The sequence below is a fragment of the Bos taurus genome, chromosome 26 (genome assembly GCF_002263795.3).
Source record: "Bos taurus isolate L1 Dominette 01449 registration number 42190680 breed Hereford chromosome 26, ARS-UCD2.0, whole genome shotgun sequence".
Taxonomy (NCBI): domain Eukaryota; kingdom Metazoa; phylum Chordata; class Mammalia; order Artiodactyla; family Bovidae; genus Bos; species Bos taurus.
The window spans coordinates 42,371,916-42,391,690 of record NC_037353.1 but is presented as its reverse complement, the minus strand read 5'-3'; the positions used below and the strand labels follow the sequence as shown (position 1 = coordinate 42,391,690).

At 47.8% G+C, this 19,775-nt stretch overlaps 1 protein-coding gene and 1 long non-coding RNA gene across 3 annotated transcripts in view; one reads left to right on the top strand and one right to left on the bottom strand.

The window, feature by feature from the left end:
* Positions 1-1,308, bottom strand: part of DMBT1 (deleted in malignant brain tumors 1) — a 101,836-nt gene extending 100,528 nt beyond the window's left edge. The window contains exon 1 of the mRNA XM_059882093.1: positions 1,231-1,308. Coding sequence (XP_059738076.1) covers positions 1,231-1,291 — 61 coding nt within the window. The 5' untranslated portion in view covers positions 1,292-1,308. The remainder of the gene's footprint in view (positions 1-1,230) is intronic.
* The window catches only part of LOC100849037 (uncharacterized), a 30,437-nt gene that overhangs the window by 1,672 nt on the left and 8,990 nt on the right, over positions 1-19,775 (top strand). The window contains exons 2-3 of one of the 2 annotated variants that reach the window (XR_009493016.1): positions 12,935-13,116; positions 17,760-19,580. This is a non-coding gene — a long non-coding RNA (uncharacterized lncRNA). Of the gene's footprint in view, positions 1-12,934; positions 13,117-17,759; positions 19,581-19,775 lie in introns of those variants that run through there. The other variant, XR_003032826.2, reaches the window with a different exon arrangement.

The window sequence follows — 19,775 nt, the reverse complement described above, 5'->3', positions numbered from 1 at the left end:
CTAAGAACACTGCCTTCCACTTTCCAGTATTCTGATGGAGACATAGTCTCTGGCCCCTAGTCTGTCCAGAGCCAGTACCCACCGAGGTCCTCCTGACAAGAGGGGAAGGCAAGTGTTGCCCGTCAGTGAGTTTCCTGTCACAGACCTAGACACAGAGACAGCGAAAGATAAGAGAACAAGAGAGAGAGACAGACAGGAAGGGAGGAATGATAAACAGACTGGCTAAACGTCCTGTTCACTGAGCATCTCGGTAAAGCGACATTGCGGTTCAAGGTCTCGGTGATTTGCCCAGGGCTCTTTCATGTCCATTTTGTCACTTGACATTCTAAGAACACAAAGATGTGCTTGAAACTAATCTCCAGATCATTTATCTAAAGCAGTCACAGACAGGGACTTCCCTGCTGGTCCAGTGGTTAAGAGTCTGCCTTGCAATGAAGAGGATGCAGGTTTGATCCCTGGTCAGGGAACTAACAGCAACCCACTCCAGTGTTCTTGCCTGGAGAATCCCAGGGATGGGCGAGCCTGGTGGGCTGCCATCTATGGGGTCGCACAGAGTCAGACACGACTGAAGTGATTTAGCAGCAGGGAACTAAGATCCCATATGCCTTAGGGCAGCTAAGCTCATGTGCTGCAACGGAAGATCCCATATGATACAGCCAGGGTCCCACGTGCCCCAGATAAGACCCCACATAGCCAAATAAACAAATAAAAATTTAAAAATAAAGCAGTGACAGACATAGACTTGGAATCTTAATGATCTTTTCTGTGCTCAGCTATGTGATCTGATTTTGCCTGGTAATTGTTAATTATCAAGCCAGACACACCTGCAGATAGAAGTCACATTATGCACATTTACAGGGCAATCTTTGCTGGCCATGTTCGTCAATACACAAACCGCAGGCTTAATCCATGATAACAAAGTTTTAATAATATACATTTTTCCTTAATTTCAGGAATTTTTCTAAAACCAATCAATCATTTCCTTAGTTGAGTGACTCACTGAAGACAAGTGACATAGTGATTGGCTTTGTCTAACTACAACCATTGCATTTCTCAGCCAGAAACAAAGCAAAAAATCTTTGCAATTACAATGATCACCAAAGAACTATCCCCCCGTTCTTGATATAAAACTCCTCTTGAGATGAAAGAATAGCACCAAGAAACAGATATAATTTGCCACGATTCGGATTTTCAGCAGTGAAAAACAAATGTAATAATTAAATATAATACCTGTAGATAGAATTTGACCCAATAAAAGACATATTTGAAGGATGACTGTGGAGATCCCCATTTTGCTGGGTTCTTCTCAATCTCAGTAAAAATGCCTTGATATTTATAGGTTCGTAGTTAAAAGGAGGCGTGTCCTCCAGGATACCATATTTGTATTGGTGCCATAAAGATAAAGGAAGTCAGGGACTTTTCTAACAATCGATGGCTAATCTGTGGAACAATTTAGGTGGGTTAGACTGATTGCTGTATGACAGTCTGGCAATTTCCCAACTGCAAAAGTGCTGATATTAGCAGTGCAATTTCCAACTTCCTTCTAGGTGAACCTCTAAGTCTCTCAAGCGCTCCCTGAATATAGGCTTGACTTTAATCTGGGAGAATGTGAATGAATTTGTGGGAAGTCTGCTCCAAGGCTCAGGGCAGAGCAGGATGTGGGCTGCTGAGCAAATACAGGACACGGTGCCAAGGGGAAAAGCATCTCTGGGATGGTTTGTCCTGGCAGGGCACTCTTCTGTTGGCCCCTGGCCTTGAAGAAATGAGGAAGACATTGCAGACATGATTGGAGAGGAGAAGACATGAGAGATATCCATGGATTCTGTGGGCTTATATTAGCTTTAGCCATCGACTTCCGGGTCTCATACTCATTCCATAACCCAGGAACTGAGAAATATGTGACCTTGAACTGAACCACTTCCAACCATTCACAGGCTTGGATTCACATTGCCTGACCCTTTTTTTGTTTAGTTGCTCAGTCATGGCCAACTCTTTGAGATCCCATGGACTGCAGCACACCAGGCTTCCCTTTCCTTCACCATCTCCTGGCATTTGCTCAAACTCATGTCCACCGAGTTGGTGATCCCATCCAACCATCTCATCCTCTGTCATCCTCTTCTTCTCCTGTCTTCAGTCTTTCCCAAGGTCAGGGTCTTTTCCAATGAGCCAGCTTTTCCCACCAGGTGGCCAAAGTATTGGAGCTTCAACTTCAACATCAATCAGTCCAAGGAATATTCAAAGTTGATTCCCTTTAGGATTGACTGGTTTGATCTCCCTGCTGTCCAAAGGACTCTCATGAGTCTTCAGCACCACCGTTCAAAAGCATCAGTTCTTTAGCACTCAGCCTTTTTATTGTCCAGCCTGGCAAACCCACCAAGCCTGCCTCCAACCTCCTCCAACTTTGCCCACAATCCCTCTCTTACATAGATACAACTTTGGGATCCCTGGTGTTTATCACCAGACTCTGGTAAAACTCCCTGGTAAAACTCCCTAGAAGGTTTCCTGTTGTTCTATTTTTTTTTTTTCCCCTCCCCAAATTCTCTTGATGGTCAGTAACTCTCGGTCAGAAGCATATGGCTTTTCAGGACTTGCCTTTGTTATCCTGGCCTGAGTGAGCCCTGTCTTGCCTTTCAGCTGAGATGTCGACACTATGAGATGGCACCTCAGCTTCCTTGCCATGAGTTGTTAACCCCTGATCTCCTGCAGCTTCGTTCTGGAAGGATACTAGGAACCCATGCCTTGTATTGGTCACCAGGCAGGATTTCGGGCCAGATGTCTGCATTAGGCTCCATCCAGATGAAAGTTACATTCAACCCTGGATTCCTTTTTTCAATCCTATGGCTTTTCCTGTTGTTCCCCAATTCCTCCTCTCCCCTTGATGAGAAGAGGCACATTTCCGAGGGACTTGACTGGTTCCCATTGTCCTACTGGCAGCCCAACAATTGATAAGTGTCAGGTGATAGGAGAGGAGAAGCAGGATACACATCTGCTAGGGAACCCGTAAGACCAGATACCACAGTGGATTCCTCTTATGATTATGACAGGAATGGTTATGATCGTTTGTTATTGCTTATTATGTTATGATGGTTATTATGAGAGGGGGTTATGATTGTTTGCATTCGGAAGCGTTAGGTTTAGGATCATAAAAAAAAGGGTGCCATGATTGTGCACCCGTCCTGCACACAGCAAAACAAAGGAATAAGGGGCAGGAATACAAAATATCCACAGGGGAGGAGGGGGGTACAAAAGGTCCCTCCCCCACAGAAGCAGACTGTCTTGTCTTAGAGACAGACCTGCATGGTGACCATTGCAATAAGCAAGAGTATTAGTGCAAGTTGCTAAGGGGGAGAAAAACCATGTGACTCAATGGCAGAGGCAGTTTCTCTAAGGAAGTGAGACGAAATGCAATCGGGAGTCATTTGGCAACCAAGAGTGGGAAAACCAGATGAGGAACAGGAGTGACCTTCACACAGGACAGTGTGACAGTGGAGGCTGGGGGAGGGGAATCCTGCCCTAAAACTGGAGAGGAAGCCCCATGGATCACTCAGTTCAGAGCATGAAGGACAGCAGCCCTTCCTCATTCTTGTCATTGCGATGACTCCATCCTCTACCCCCTGTGGTCAGCAGTAAAGATCCTAACACAACAAAGGCTTGTGAGCTTTTTGTTCAGAAGATACCAGGAAGAAGGAAGTGGAGGGGACCTACCCGTCATTCCAAAGCCCACTGGGGAGGCATCCAGGTGGGAAGATGGGTGAGCTCAGTGGAGCAGGAAGGAGGTGGGGGTCCTGGGTGTGCAGGAAGAAGACCATGGGGCCACGACCCACATGCCACCCCCATGTGGGTCCTTCATCACCAGGACCCCTTCCTGGCCCGAGGCCCACAGCCCTTTATCAGACCCTGTTCAGAGAGGGCTTCCTCTTGTGCAGAAAGGAGGGTCCCGGGGGGACGCACCCCTTTCAGAGGGCTCACCTCTCTCTCTCCATCCCGCTGATTAGAAGCATCTACGTCAGCAGCGTGTCTGGGTGGAAAAAGAGCCACAGAGCTCCATTTCCTAGCAAAATCCTAGCCACAGAGCTCTATTTCCTAGCAAAATCTGCCATTAAGGACAGCGGGAAGAAGGAAAACTCATTGAAGCTCCAAGACTCGGCCCTCAGACCCTGCTTTTCAATGACCTTCCCCAGGTGGTTACGACCTGTTGAACACCTGCTCTTGCAAATCCCGGAAGGTAGAACCCAGGGCTGGACCTCAGTCCAGGAGGCATGGCCTTGGGAAGAAACCTCTGTAGGGGTCATTCACAGCTTTATTTAAGCAACAGAACCCTTTCCTAAACTGAAAATCACAGGGAAGCTCCAAGTAGGAACAGGTCAGTGGAACCCTCTGGGTGTGGCAAGGGAGTCCCTGCCAGCTCAGCGAGCACCCCCAAGCCCTGTCCTCCCAAAGGGCAGCCTGTGGCAGGGCTGGGGATTCCTTGAGGGAAGCCAGCCCCTCTCTTCACAGGACCTGGAGGCCCAGCGAGGCTCCTGGGGTTGCCAGGGCTCCATCTGGACACTGTGCTGGGGTCCCCAGGGGGCTCCCCAGAGCAAGCACCTGCCCTCACCTTGGGTCATCTAAGCCCCTTTCCCCAGAGGTTGGCTCTACATCCTACCTGCCACCCTGTGACCTGGAACAGACCTGGGTGGGAAGAGTCGGGGCCTGTGGCCTCTGAGGCATCACCGTTTGCTTCCGGACCTTGGAGGTCTGGGTGACCATGGCTCCCCTTCGGGGGTCAGGTTGATCCCTAATATCTAATTTCACTGTTGCTGAGTAACCCGACTTAATTGTCAGCCACTGTTACCATTGTAACAACCCTTTGGGCACGGTGTACATGATGCACTGTTGCAATGTCACTCAGCTTTGCCCTCTGAGAGCCTGCCTTCCCAACCAAGCTACCAGGGACCCGCACCCCACCCCAACCTCCAGCCTGAGGACCAAGCAAAGTCTCATCCTTTCCTCTGTAATCGGATGCCTCAAGCTGAACAGGTGCTCAGTGGGCATTGGCTGCTAAAGGTGGTCGTCAAGAGCAGAAACCTGCCCTCCCGCCTTCCAGGGTCACCAATAGCCTCGAGGAGGGGACACCGAGGTCCAGGGAGGGAAGGGACTGGCAGAGCCAAGCCAGTGTCCAGGGTGGCAGAAACTGCCTCCCATGAGAAGGATGGAGAGCAGGAGGACTGATACAGCTCCCTGCTGAACATGGTCCAACCTCAGAATCTTCCAGTCACAAACACAGCCCTCTAGTGGCCCTTGATAATAGGTAATAGCAGGCTCATCACATTCTTCTCATCTTTCTCAGGATAACACTGAAAGCCCTCACCATGGTCTATAAGGCCCCACTCAACCCCCATGGCCTCTCTCCACCCAGCCCACCCTACCAATTGTCAACCCCAAGGCCTTTGCACTTGCTGTCTTCTCTGCCTAGAAGACTTTTCCCCCAGGAAGCTATGAGTTCATCCCTTCCCCTCCTTCTTTTCTGACCCATCGTCTCCTCTGGGCAGCCTTTCCTGACCACCCCTGCACTGCACTCCCTCCCACTTCCCTGGCTGTTCCTCTCTCCACAGCTCTTTTCACCAGATGGCCTTCTTATATATTACTTCCTCATTCTTTTGCCTGTCTGCTCACACAAGCTCCACAAGGCAGGACTTTGTGTCTGTTTTGCTCACTGATGTATCCCCAGAATCTCAGAACAATACTTAGCACATCATAGGCGCTCAAGAAATACTTGTGGAATGAGTTGACTGAATGAGTGTGGACAGAGGAAGAGGAAAGAGGAAGACCAGGGCTCTTTACTCAGATGGCTTGAGTGAGTTCTACGTCAACAGAGTGTGAACCACATGCTATAGATTATGCTATCCATTCACCTGTTCAGTCAACAAATAAGTGCTGATCACTTACAATGTTCCAGGCACTGCTCTAGCTAATGGGGCTGAAGTCCAAAGTCAAATAGACATGACCCTTGTTCTCATGGGCTTGCCAGGTGAGGCTAGTGGTAAAGAACCCGCCTGCCAATGCAGGAGACATAAGAGATGCAGGTTCGATCCCTGGTTTGAGAAGATCCCCTGGAGTAGGAAATGGCAACCCACTCTAGTATTCTTGCCTGGAAAAGTTCATGGGCAGAGGAGCCTGGTGGGCTACAGTCCATGGAGTCTCAAAAGAAGGAGACACAACTGAGCATGCATGCCCTCGGAACTGCCCTCATGGGCCTTATAACTAAGGTAACATAGACAATAGGCAAGAGGTAAATCCATAGGGAGAAACATTTCAGAGTGGGAGGAGAATTAGGAAGGAAATGAGCAAGGTGGTAGAATGGTAAGTATGCGTGGTAGGAAGGGCTATTTGGATAGGGTGGTCAAAATCTCAGACTAGCTCAATAACTGCTCCAGGGATTCCTTATCTGAGGCTCAGAGAAGCTAAGTAACTTTCTGAAAGTCACAAAGAAAGTGGTATAGCCAGAGCTTGAAGTGAAGTCTGACTCTAAAGTCTGGTATTTTCCCGCTGGACTCCAAAGCCTTTCCCTTTCCCCCAGAAGACTCTTTCTATTCAAATAGTGGGCCTCGTGTCTAAGTGCCCTTCACCACAGGATGCCCTGCTGTGCAGAAACATTCAAAGGAGCAGGTAGAGCAGGAAAACTGGCACTAGGGTCATCAGAACAAGCGCAGAATTTTTTGACATATGCCCCACGAAAGATGCTAAGTGGCTTCTCCCTGGAAGAGTGAAGGGAGAATAGTTTTAAAGGCAACACTACATCTAGACCGACACAGTTAAAAGTGGTATAGGCAGCTTGTGGTGCCCAGTCGTCTTGCAGCAAAACCAGGGAGGAAAAATCATAGTTGTGACCATCTCCATGAAGTTATTTCCTCCTTCACTTTTTCCTGTTAAGGTACAAAGGTTAATGAAGCCCAGCACACTCTCCCTCCAAGGGGGTTATTGCAACTGAGCGGGGAACCCTCCCTCGGGAGTTGTCATGCCAGAAAAACAAATACCACACAGCATCCCTTATTTGTAAAAATCTACAAAGAAATGACGCAAATGAACTTATTGAGAAAACATAAACAGACTTAGAGACGCACTTATGGTCACCAGAAGGGATAGGTGGGTGAAAGTGACTCTTAGGGCTTTGGGCTGGACGTGTGCACACTGCTCTATGTAAAATGAATAGTCAACAAGGACCTCCTGGATAGCACAGAGAACTCTGTTCAATGTGATACGGCAGCACGGATGGGAGGGGAGTCTGGGGGAGAATGGATACATGTGTATGTATCACACCACTGTTAACTGGCTATACTCCAATATAAAATAAAAAGTAAAAAAAAAAAAAAAAGTGAAGGTCCAACAGCAAAGTGAAGGAAACCCAGGGTGTCGGGGAACGATGGGAATGGCTGTTTCAGGCAGGGATGCCCATGGGTTGTCAGCATAATGGAGTGTTAGCCTTTTCAAGTTCAACTCACTCCAGTGCGATCAGATTCTAGAAAATCCAGTTACACTAAATACACTCGCCAGACACTAACTGGTGAGCCAGGAAGACCAATTCATTCATTTGCAATAGGAGTATCCTTTGACTAAAGGACTGTTTTGTTTGAAAGATCAAATTATATGCCAATAATTTGCTTGGGGAACAAAGAATGAGAACAAGGAAACTGCGCGATGCCCAAAAGAAACTCTTATCGAGATAGTGGAGCCTGTCATTACCCTTTGGACGTCTCTGCATAAAGAACTGTTTTGGGTTCCTCTAAAGGCTCGTCATTATGGTCACCCTCCTACATCCCCAACATGGGGCCCCTGATAAGTGAGACCTAAAGAGATTCAGATAGACCACCTCCCACCAGAGCACAGGAGAGCTTGGGCCACAGCCAAATTGGTTCCTTTCATAGTTTTTCATGTTCAATTCCGTTGCTTCAAAAGGGTGGCACTTGACAGTCTTTTGTTAACTTAAAAGGCAAGAACTCAGTTACCTTAGGAGGAGAAGTCTTGTGGTTCAAAGGCACTGGTGATGAGTCTAGAAGAGTCCTGAGCTGTAGGAAGGCCCTTCATCCCCATTTCCTTCAACGCCTTCGCCTGTGACTGGGAAATAACACAGAGGGAGGGATGAAACGGAAATGGAAGACACCACTCGCGTGCATGACCGTCTAGAAACACTGAACCACCAGCCAAGCCAACCGTGAGTAAACACACCCAAATCACTCTTGTCCTTGAGTCTCAAAACCAAGTGTACCGGTCCTGGAAGGCGGAGGTGGGTGATTTTTACACACGTCAGAATCGACCAGAAGTGTAACAGGAGTGCAGCGGGAAAAGGTGCCACCAAAGGTGAATGGGTCTAAGGGCAACTTAATTGTTGCTCGAGGGCACCTGAGTGAGGAAGAACCCCTTTCCTCTGGATGGGCCAGACTGTGTCGCAAGTACTAGCGCAGGTTCATTGGGCCATTTGATACACTAACCCACTGGCTCCCACAGTGTGGTCCCTCGACCACCAGCATCAGCATCAACCAGGCACTGGTCAGAACTGCGGAGCCTCGGGCTGCAGAGTGGGCCCTGTCATCTGGGCTTCAACAAGCCCCCCACCCCCACCCCCGGGGACTCCGAGGGTCATTCTGCACTAAACAAACCTGCTCGCTTCCCCACCCAGGTGAGTAAAGCAGGGCTCTGAGCTGCAGGGATGAAGCAGGGCCAGTGGCAGTGGGGAAGAAGATAACAGTAGCTGAAGTCAGGAACGGAAGCTGGGGGCCAACTGGATGGCAGTGGCGTGGGGACCAAGGGGACAAAGGAGCACAGGACGACCAGTTCTGCTCCAAGTCACACGGAGACAGGGAGCCCAGGAGGAAGGGTGGGCACTGGGGACAGTGAGCGTTTTGGGGGCCTCTGCCCCTCTTCTTTCCTCCTCCTGATGGACTCCTTCTGCTCCCAAGGCTTCAGGGACCTTGACATACACACACACCCCAGTTCTCTCTTCCCAGTCCCTGCTTCCCCCTCAAACTTCTAACTTCCTGCTGGTCACCTCCACTTGCACAAAAGCTTAACCTGCCCCTCCAGCAGATGCAGCCCCGGAGGGGATGGGAGAGGGGCCCCCAGAGAAGATTCAGTGAAAGACAAACAACCCAGGGCCCTGGATGGGGGTGTCCTCCTCACCCAGCGTGGGGCGGGTAAAACCTTAGATGGTTCCAAGGGCGGGAGGTTGGAAGGCAGATGAAACGGAGGGGTCATGAGTGTGATGAAAAGGGAGGGTGAGGCTGGGGATGGAGGAGGTGAACTTGGGAGGCACCAGGGAAATGAGGTCCAGACCTGTCCCCATCCGTGTGGGTGTCCTAAGATAGGGAGGCTGGCTGCCCATCCGTGTGGGTGTCCTAAGACAGGGAGGCTGGCTCCCCATCCGTGTGGGTGTTCTGAGGACAGGGAGGCTGGCTGGAAGTGGAGTCTGGGAGCGTCGCATCAGCCTGAGGTTCTGGACGTGGCTGTGGTCTGGGTGTGGCCACGGGACTAAAGGAAGGCCACTGGGCAGAGGGCGTCCCAGCACCGAGGCTCTGCTGGGCTCTGCACTCCGACGCGATCCCGACCTGCTGTTCCCAGACATTTGCTTTCTCAACCCCGTCAGGTTTCAAATAACTCTTATTTGAGGGGCCTTTTTGTCCCCACAAAGCTGCCATGTTTTATTTGCTAAATGATGATGTTTTTAAAGCCCAGTTTTCATTATCACTGTTTCATAAACTAACAGATGTTTAAACAAAAAGAATCAGGGGTGATGGATCCGATTCAGGGACCGCCCCTCTGAGAAGGGGGTCTCCTTTTTGCCACAGGTCGGTCCCTCTTCATCTTAGTAGTGCTGTCCACCCGCCAGCATCTGGGGGCAAGCGGCAGGTATCCTAGTTGAGAGACACCAGGGCCAGCACAGTCAAAAGCTAGCCCTCTACCCCAAGCCTGGCCAGGCTCACAGTCCTTCTGCCCCCTCCAATCTTTTATCCTCACAGAGCTGGAGTGAGCTTTAAAAGCCATGAAATGAATCCTTGCCGAAAGCCTCCGGAGGCTATCCTAGGGCATTCCTTGTAAGACGGAGCCCCGCAGCAAAGCCTCTGGAGCAGGAACTATGCATCCAGTTGTCCCCAGGCAGCTCTGCTGGCACTTTCTATTCCGGGGCTGTGACAAGTGCAGCATCCCCCCACTTACACCAGAGTCCTGGTTTGGGATAAGCTGATATGGCCACCTCCTCCTCCCATGTCTGGCCCCTGGTCACTGGCCTCCAACCTGGCTGGCCTTCCTTCTTGTCCTCAGCCGTACTCCATGCCCTTTCCCCTCGAGGTCTAGAACTCTCTGCCCACCTCCTTCTCTCTCCTTCAACAAGGAATATGGGTCTTTCAAACCAGTGAAACAGCACCGATTCAGAAGAGGAAAGTGATGTGGGCATCACAGGAGGGGGTGTTGCTGGGGATAAATGACCCAGATCCAAACCCAGACTGACCATTCCCAGTGCTCTGGATCGCCACACCTCTCCGTGCCCCAGGGTTGGAGGGAAAACACAAGGGGAGCCCAGGTCTTAACAGGCGCCCAGCAGGTCCCCACAGGGCCCCTGGGAAAGGCATCAGGCCCAAGCCATCACTCTCAGACTTGGAGATGCCGTCTCGGTCCAGCCTCTTATTCTGATCCTGAGAATGGAGGCAGTGGTTCCAAACAGCAGTTGGAGCGGGCCAAGTGGAGCATCCTAAACGACCCTCATCACCCAGAAGGGGAGCATTTTATTTACAAAGGAGGACCATCTGTTGCCCACATTGGCTGAAGAGCCCAGTGTAGTCCAAAGTCAGCTCAGGCGCCACGTGCAGCCCCAGGGACAGGGAAGTTGTATCCGTGGCCCCTCGGCTCCAGAGAGCTGGTTCACATCAGGTTCCAGGCAGTGGTTCAAATCCACTGCTTTGTTCATCAACCACCCTCAAGTCAGTCTTTGCTGTGGCCTTGACAGGGGGTGTTGAAAACCACAACACATGCTGTAAAAACTCCAAGGAAATTGGAACAAAAAAGAGTCGTAAATGGGTACAGGGCAATGACAAGCACATAACACTCAGCCAAACCAAAGAAAACAAAACTGCCTTAAAAACAGTACAGCCATAATGGAGTTCTTATGCATGGCCAGTGAAGAAGGAAACGTGATTGATGGCTCCACAAAGTTATCACCGACTCTCAGCTAGTTCCTTGAATGGGAAATGTTTTGTCCATATTTCCTTCTTCCTTGTTACAACACAAGACCCAGAGAGCCAGTGCACATGTGTGTGTGTGTGTGTGTGTGCTCGGTCGTGTCTGACTCTTTGCAACCCCATAGATTGTAGTTCACCAGGCTCCTCTGTCCATGGAATTATTCAGGCAAGAATACTGGAGTAGGTTGCCTTGTCCTCCTCCAGGGCCTCTTCCCAACCCAGGGATTGAACCTGTGTCTCCTGCCTTGGCAGGTGGATTCTTTACCACTGAGCCACCTGGAAAGCCCACTGCACTGCACACACACGTGGGCAGTATCCCCCAGAGACCACCCATTTGGCTCTATTTAACTGAATGAACATTTGATCAGGTTGAGAATTGAGCAGTGGGAAACCCTGTCCAGTAGGGAGCTGGCTCAGGTCAAGGGAGCCAGCCTGCTTTTATCCAAGGCTGGGGGAGAACTGTGTGTCCTACATCAAGGCATTGGAGGTCTGGGCTCCACGGAGGGGCTCCAGACTGGGAGGACCCAGCGCCAAACCCCTTCCTCTTGCAGAAAACACCAGGGCACAGGGCAGGCTTTACCCGGTTCTCTTCACCCAGAAAAGGCTGCTCAGAATTCTTTCCTTTCTCTGTCATTGCATCACACATTCTCAGAAAAACGGATTAATCCCTCTTGCTTCCTCCATGAAACCTTTTTCTCCACACCCATGGGGTCAGCCCCCCTCCCTCTCCACCTTCCTCTGGCTCACATGTCATATTGAACTGAGCCCTAATTATTCCGTGCATCACTACTTAGGCTCCCCTTTTGAAATCAGGAAGCACAACTTCCATTTCCCAGCACCGCACACCCAGCAAGATCTCAAACAGCACTTGAGGACAAACTGCAAAAACTGCTGTGCTCTCAGCACCCTGAACTTGACAACCAAGCATCATATACACTCTTCAGGTGAGACTCAGCCCACATCACAGATGAGGAAAACTGAGGCTCACAGAGGTGAAGTAGTTACTCCCACGATCATAGTTAATAAGTGAGTAGAGTGGGGAGAGCTCAGGACACAACTGCCTGACCCAGACCCTACAAGCTCCCTGATGATACTGTTCTTGCCTGAGATTCCTAGACAGGATGTGATATTTCTCTCCTAATTTGTTTGCACCTGCCTTGCTCCTAAACAGTGTGATGCAATTTTCAAAATCACATATGGTGCAACAGCAACGAAAGAAATGTTTAACAAGACCATAAAAAGTAATGGTAGGCTAGGAAAACAAAGCTGGAGTAAAATTTCAACCCAAAATTGAGAAATACCATAAGGGGCTCCACTAAAGGAACTTAGTTGCTAGAGCACAGTTAGAATTGTGACTCCAAGCTTCCTAGCAGGCAAAGCAAAGAAGGAAACAAGATCAGTGCAAAACTGAACTCACCTGCTTCTCTTAGAGACATTAGTTCTCTTGTTTCCAAGGCCTTGAAAAAATGTCTCCCAAGTGGTCTCATGGACAGATTACCCAGGTGAAGGATGGTGCCCGGAGTGTGATGAAGAGGAGGGTGAGGAAATTGGCTCTTCTGTACTGCCTCCTCCAACCCAACTCAGCTCCAGCAGAGCAGAGGTTACACTTAGAATCCTATGGTGGCCCATGAAGCCCAGAGATAGACAGCTCCTGCATATCAGTTCATGGCCATCAGGAATTTTGACTTTAATGCTAGTAAAATCTTCCATCCTGTCCTATTTTCTAGGACTTGAGGACAAGTTGCAAAAGCTGTCATGCTCCCAGCACCCCGAGCTTGACAACAAGGCTTCATATACACTCTTCAGGTGAGATTCAGCCCACTTCACAGATGAAGAAAACTGAGACCCAAAACTCCCAACAGGCTTTCACTTTTCTGTGCAAACAGACGCACGAGAATCTCAGTCCCAGGTAAGAAACCCCACATCCGGACCCCCATCCATTTCTCATCTTCCTCCTCCTCCTCACTGCTAGCAACATTTGGTGCCTTTCCTGGGATGAAAAACCCCGTTGGAGGTGGGTTTTCTTCTTAAATTGTTATTTTCTCAAGAATTCTCATGTAGATATATATGATGGAACATTACTCAGCCATTAAAAAGAATGAAATCATGCCATTTTCAGTAACATGGAGAGTGTCATACTGAGTGAAGGAAGTCAGAGGAGTAGAAATATCATGTTATATCCCTTATATGTGGAATCTAAAAGGAAATGATACAAATGAATTTATTTACAGAACAGAGACAGACTCAGACTCAGAGAATGAACTTATGGTTACCAAACGGGGAAGGGTGGGAGAAAGGCATATTAAGAAGTTTGGGGTGGACATGTACACACTGCTATATTTAAAATGTATAACCAACAAGAACCTACTGTACAGCACATGAAACTCTGCTCGATGTGGCAGCCCGGATAGGAGAGAAGTTTGGGGGAGAATGGATATATGTATATCTGTGGCTGAGTCCCTTTGCTGGTCAACTGAAATATCACATTGTTAATCAGCTATACTCCAATCCAAAATATAAAGTTTAGTATTAAAAAAATCAACTACAGAAACATTAAATGTAGGACCAGAAAAAAAGGTCAAGTGTTTTTGAAACTCAGTGGGAGCAATTTTGTTTCAACAAAACCACATTATTCACTAGATTGGATTAATATCGTTCAGTTGAGTGTTCTCAGGTGGGTAGTTCAGTTAGTATTCTGAGTATACATCTGTCTTTAGTGGGTTGAGTTCTATAAGCACATTTGAATATCGCATTTCTTCTTTGTATACATTTAAATAATAATAGAATAAAAATTATTTAAGTCAACACCAGAGGTACTGAATGGCTGAATCTCTTTGCTGTTCACCTGAAATTATCACAGCATTGTTTGTTAACTGGCTGTATCCCAGTACAAAATAAAAAGCTAAAAAAAAAAAAAAAAGAAAGAAATTCTCCTGTAGAACTTTTCTCTCTTCTCTCCTTGAAAGCAGAGAGATGGGAAAAGTGCTCCAAGCTCAACAAAAGAGGAGGGCTGGGTCCCCCATGTAAAATATACAGAATGTCATGATGATGGTTGGAGACTTACCTGGTGGTCCAGTGAAATGCTGACTTTCTATAAAGAATATTAAAAAGAAGAGACATTACTTTGCTGACAAAGGTCCACTTAGTCAAGGCTATGCTTTTTCCAGCAGTCATGTATGGATGTGAGAGTTGGACTATAAAGAAAGCTGATGCTTTTGAACTGTGGTGTTGGAGAAGACTCTTGAGAGTCTCTTGGACAGCAAGGAGCTCAAACCAGTCCATCCTAAAGGAAATCAGTCCTGAATATTCATTGGAAGGACTGATGCTGAAGCTGAAACTCCAATACTTTGGCCACCTGATGTGAAGAGCAGACTCATCGGAGAAGACCCTGATACTGGGAAAGATTGAAGGTGGGAGGAGAAGGGGACGACAGAGGATGAGATGGTTGGATGGCATCACCGATGCACAAGATTTGAGCAAGCTCTGGGAGTTGTTGATGGACAGGGAAGCCTGGCATGATGCAGTCTGTGGGGTCACAAAGAGTCGGACACAGCTGAGCGACTGAACTGAACTAATGATGATCATATGGCGTGGATTATACTGAAGTCTTGCCACTGGATTAATAGCCAAATTGAAAGAGGAAGAAGGAAGAAACAGCACAGTAAAAGTATCTCAACTGAGACGATTTCTAATTTCGAAAATGTTAAAAATGGAACCCAAAATGTGTGAGTCAACAAAATAATTCGATTAGAAAAGACTGTTTCCTGGTATTTCTTCCCAATACAAAAGGAGAGTTCAGACATCGCCTACTCAATGCCTCTCCCAAACCCCTCACTAGTCAAAGCTCTTTTCTGCTCCATCCGTTGCCTCCTTATAGGTTTCTAGTGGATCTTAGAATCTGGCAACTCTTTGATAACCCCTGTCTTTCCAGTAGTAAACTATAAAGATTGTTTCAAGATAAGAGGAGGTAAGAAAACCAGATTTTTTTAAGTTGGCTTCCTGGTTGAACCAGAAATCACTTTGTCTCCGTTGCTTTGTGGCCCAGAGGTGAAGAGGTCCCTCCCTGCGGATGGGGATGCTTCCTCCAGGATCTACTGGAAGCTCCTCATTGAACCATAGAAACTTACACAGGACAGGAGCTCCACAAATTTCCCTTTTGTTTTTCAACAGGGCTACATGCAGTGGTAAACTAATGAGGTTGCTTTGGACTGGCTCTAAAATCAGAGGCCAGAGAGCTGTGCTGGGGGTGGGGGTGAGGATGGGGGTGCAGTTGTGGTTAATTGCTAAGTGGTGTCTGACTCTTGTGACCTCATGGACTATAGACCACCAACTCCTCTGTCCGTGAGATTTCCCAGGCAAGAATACTGGAGTCGGTGGATGCGGTTGGGGGCAGAACCATCAGGGTTTAAAATACAGATGCCTGGGTCCCACACCCCCAAGATTCTGATACATCAAGTTTGGCGTTGGACCTGGAGATCTTTTGCTTAAACTTTCCGGATTCTGATGGTGTGGATACCGAGAAAGGACGGCTCTGAGCAGGGCCTCCTGGCTGCAAATACGGAAGGAAATTCACATTGCAGCAACAGGTTTATTTGGGAACAGGAGAAAGGTGGTTTGGGGGCTTCCCTGGTGGCTCGGTGGTAAAGAATCTGCCTGCCAATACAGGGAACATGAGTTCCATCCCTGGTCCGGGAAGATCCCACATGCCACGGAGCAACTAAGCCCATGCACCACAACTATTGAGCCTGTGCTCTCGAGCCCAGAAACTGTAACTATTGAAGCCCACATGCCCTAGAGCCTGCGCTCTGCAACAGCAGAAATCAGTGCAATGTGAAGTTCACACCCTGCAACGAGAGTAGCCTCTGCTCGCCATGAACTAGAGAAAAGCCCACGCAGCGACAAAGGCCCAGCACCACCAAAAATAGATAAATGAACGAATGAATAAAGAAATCAAAAGAAAGGTGGTTTGGGCTGCAAGGCAACGGCTTCAAACAGCTTACGGAGAAGCCTACATTTAATGGAGTCCTGGCAGGGTTTTGAGGAGGACATGGAGTCCTGGCAGGGTTTTGAGGAGGACAGTGAAGGGGGACCTCTTTTATGAAGAAACGAGAAATGACTGTGTGGATCAGCACGTATGGAGCATCCTGTTTATCAGGCACGGCCACACCTGCCATACTGTGCAGGGGTCTGGAAATCTACCGGGAGGAAGAGAATAACCCCCGCCTCGAGAAACATACAGTCCAGGGGGACGGAAAATCACTGGCTCGTCAGAAAGTAACAGGTGGAAACCTTTCAGTTCCTTTGAGACCTTAGAGACCATGGAAGATTTTGACTTTAAGAAAAAAGACAGGGAATTCCCTGGTGGTCAAGTCATTAGGACTCCACGCCTTCACTGCTGAGGGTGCGGGTTCAATCCCTGGTTGGGGAACTAGGCTCCCACAGGCCACACGATGTGGCCAAAAAGAAAAAAATTTAAAAAGACTTGGATGAAATCGAAGACCTTTAAAAGCGTGAATCTGGGGAACAGATAAGAGTCAGATCTATAACAGTGAAAGATTTGGGAGATGGTACCTGGCAGTGCCTAGGCATGTGTAAGTTCAAATCTTCATCTACATTATGTATTCACTTTTTCATAGCTAGAAAATCACTGGGTGTTTTGAGTTATTATTGGCATACATACATTTTATTCAAAAGGCAAAAATGAAGTCATCAGCAGTTCACAGGTCACCCGTGCTGTTTGGGGGGTGAATGTACCAGGTGGCTCTCTGAAGCCATCTTCCATGGATTCAAGGGATCAGCTGAGGCTTAGAGCAGTTTAGGGCTTAAGCTGGACCTCATAGATGCTGTCAAAATCCTTGACATTTCTGGGAGGTATGTTTCCAGATCCTGTAAGTGTCTGATCACAAACTACTTTAGAAAACTCTAATGTATTGACAGAACAGCAGCCAGAGTGAATTGAAATAAACTATAATTTGAGTCATGAATTATCACTGTGCATCAATTTAAAATAGTCTCATTGACAAATTGCTGCAACGAGTGATAAAAATTTAATTTTCTGGTCATTTATAATTTCATAATGAAAGAAATACTCCAATTTAAAAAAACAGCAAAATGTTTCATTTTATTAGAAAGGGAAAAATATGTGAAGATAAACTCTTTTCCTTTGTGCAAGCTCAGTCACTCAGTTGGGTCTTTGCGGCTCCATGGACTATAGCCTGGGAGGCCCCTCTCTCCATGGGATTTTCCAGGCAAGAATGTTGGAGTGGGCTGACATTTCCTCCTCCAGGGGATCTTCCCCACCCAGGGATTGAACCCAGGTCTCCTACATTGCAGGCAGATTCTTTACCCCTGAGTCACTTGGGAAGCCCCAAACTCTTTCATTTTAATGTTTTTTTTAAGAAGAATATGTTTGTGGCTTTATCACAAGCCATGGTGATAATTGCTCTACAATATTCAGATGGAATAAACACCACGTTAATATTTCTTAACCCAATCAAATTCTATCACAAATCTCCCACTCACTACTTTTTTTTTTTTTGCCATGCTCTGTAGCTTGTGGGATCCTGGGTCCCCAGTCAGGGGTGGAACCCAGGTCCCAGCAGCGGAAGCTCGGAGTCTGAACCACCGGACCACCAGGGAAGTCCCCTGTTCATCAGTGTTGATGAGAAGGCCAACACCCATTGGCCAGAGTGAATTGAAATAAACTATAATTTGAGTCATGAATTACACTTGTGCATCAATTTGAAGTAGTCTCATTGACAAACTCACAACATTCCCCAGGCATCCCCCTGCTTCCTGAGATGGAACCAAGGTCCCAGGCTCTTCCTAGGTGGTCTCAGGTTCCCCCCACCCCATCCCACCTCTTATCCCTGCCCTGTGGTTGACGGATACTATGTTAATTCTGATCCTCCTCAACCAGACATCACTATAACTATAGAAACAAGTCTTGCTTGACGTGCATTCTGCCCAGGCCTCCTGGCTTACTCAGTGGTGGGCAACTCGAGTGTCCAAGCCCCAGGCTTAGTGCCCACATCTTCTCTGGCCCCCAGTCTGACAGCCCCAAAATTTTGGTTTGTGATTTAAAGCAGCCATAGCACTCTCCAGCACTTCTACAGAGCACCAGCCTAAGTTTTCTTTCTGGAACAGGAGACAATACCCTGACAAAAATTTTAAGGGACAAAGACAAAAAATAAATTTGTGTTTTGACCATACCATAGACTATGTTTATTCAATGCATCAATTGCTTGGTGCTCAGTTGTGTCCAACTCTTTGTGACCCCATGGACTAGAGCCCACCAGGCTCCTCTGTCCATGGGATTTCCCAGGCAAGAATACTGGAGTAGGTTGCCATTTCCTCCTCCAGGGGACTTTCCCAACCCAGGAATCGAACCTGTGTCTCCAACTCTTGCATTGACAGGCAGATTCATTACCACTGAGCCACCTGGGAAATGTTTTGATTGCACCACGTGCGTGTTAGTCACTCAGTCATGTCCGACTCCATGGACTGTAGCCCACCAGGCTCCTGTGTCCATGGAATTCTCCAGGCAAGAATACTGGAGCGGGTTGCCATCCTCTTCTCCAGGAGATCTTCCCGACTCAGGGATCAAACCAGGGTCTCCTGCATTGCAGGCAGATTCTTTAACATTTGAGCCAAGATTACACCATAGAGTATGTTTATTCAATGTATCAACTATACAACAACTTTCTAAAGGACAAGTATGATTTTTAAATGTTACAAAATAATAAAATGAATGGCTTCCTATCTTAACCCAGATTCTGACCCATTCCCCTAAAGAATATATGAGTCTCGAAAAGGCTCCAGAAAGGATTTTAATTATATTTTCTTCATACAGTAGAAGTGTCCTTTAAACTTCATGAGTCACACTGTGTGAATAGAACCCTATCTGTATGGAAACTAGGGAAAGTGGCCATTTAAAGGAATCCATCAGCTTCCCTGGTGGCTCAGCCGGTAAAGAATCTGCCTGAAATACAGGAGACCTGGGTTCAACCCCTGGATCCAGAAGATCCCCTGGAGAAAGGAATGGCTACCCATTCCAGTAGTCTTGCCTGGACAAAGGTTCCATGGACAGAAGAACCTTGCAGGCTACAGTCCATGGGGTCACAGGGAGTCGTACACAACTGAGCCACTAACATTTTCAACACTTTCAATCAGGACCCCACTATTATTACACTGAAAAATTGTTTGTTAGTGATTTGGGGATAAATGTAGCTCAGTTGCTAAAGAATCCAGTTGCAATGCAGAAGACCCCAGTTTGATTCCTGGGTCAGGAAGATCTCCTGGAGAAAGGATAGGCTACCTATTCCAGTATTCTTGGGCTTCCCTGGTGGCTCAGATGGTAAAAAAAAAAAAAAAAAAAAAAAAAAACCCACCTGCAATGTGAGAGACCTGAGTTCAATCCCTGGGTCGGGAAGATCCCCTGGAGGAGGGCATGGCAACCCACTCCAGTATTCTTGCCTGGAAAGTCCCATGGACAGAGGAGCCTGGCGGGCTACAGCCCATGGGGTTGCACAGTGTTGGACAGGACTGAAGCGACTGAGCAGCAGGAGC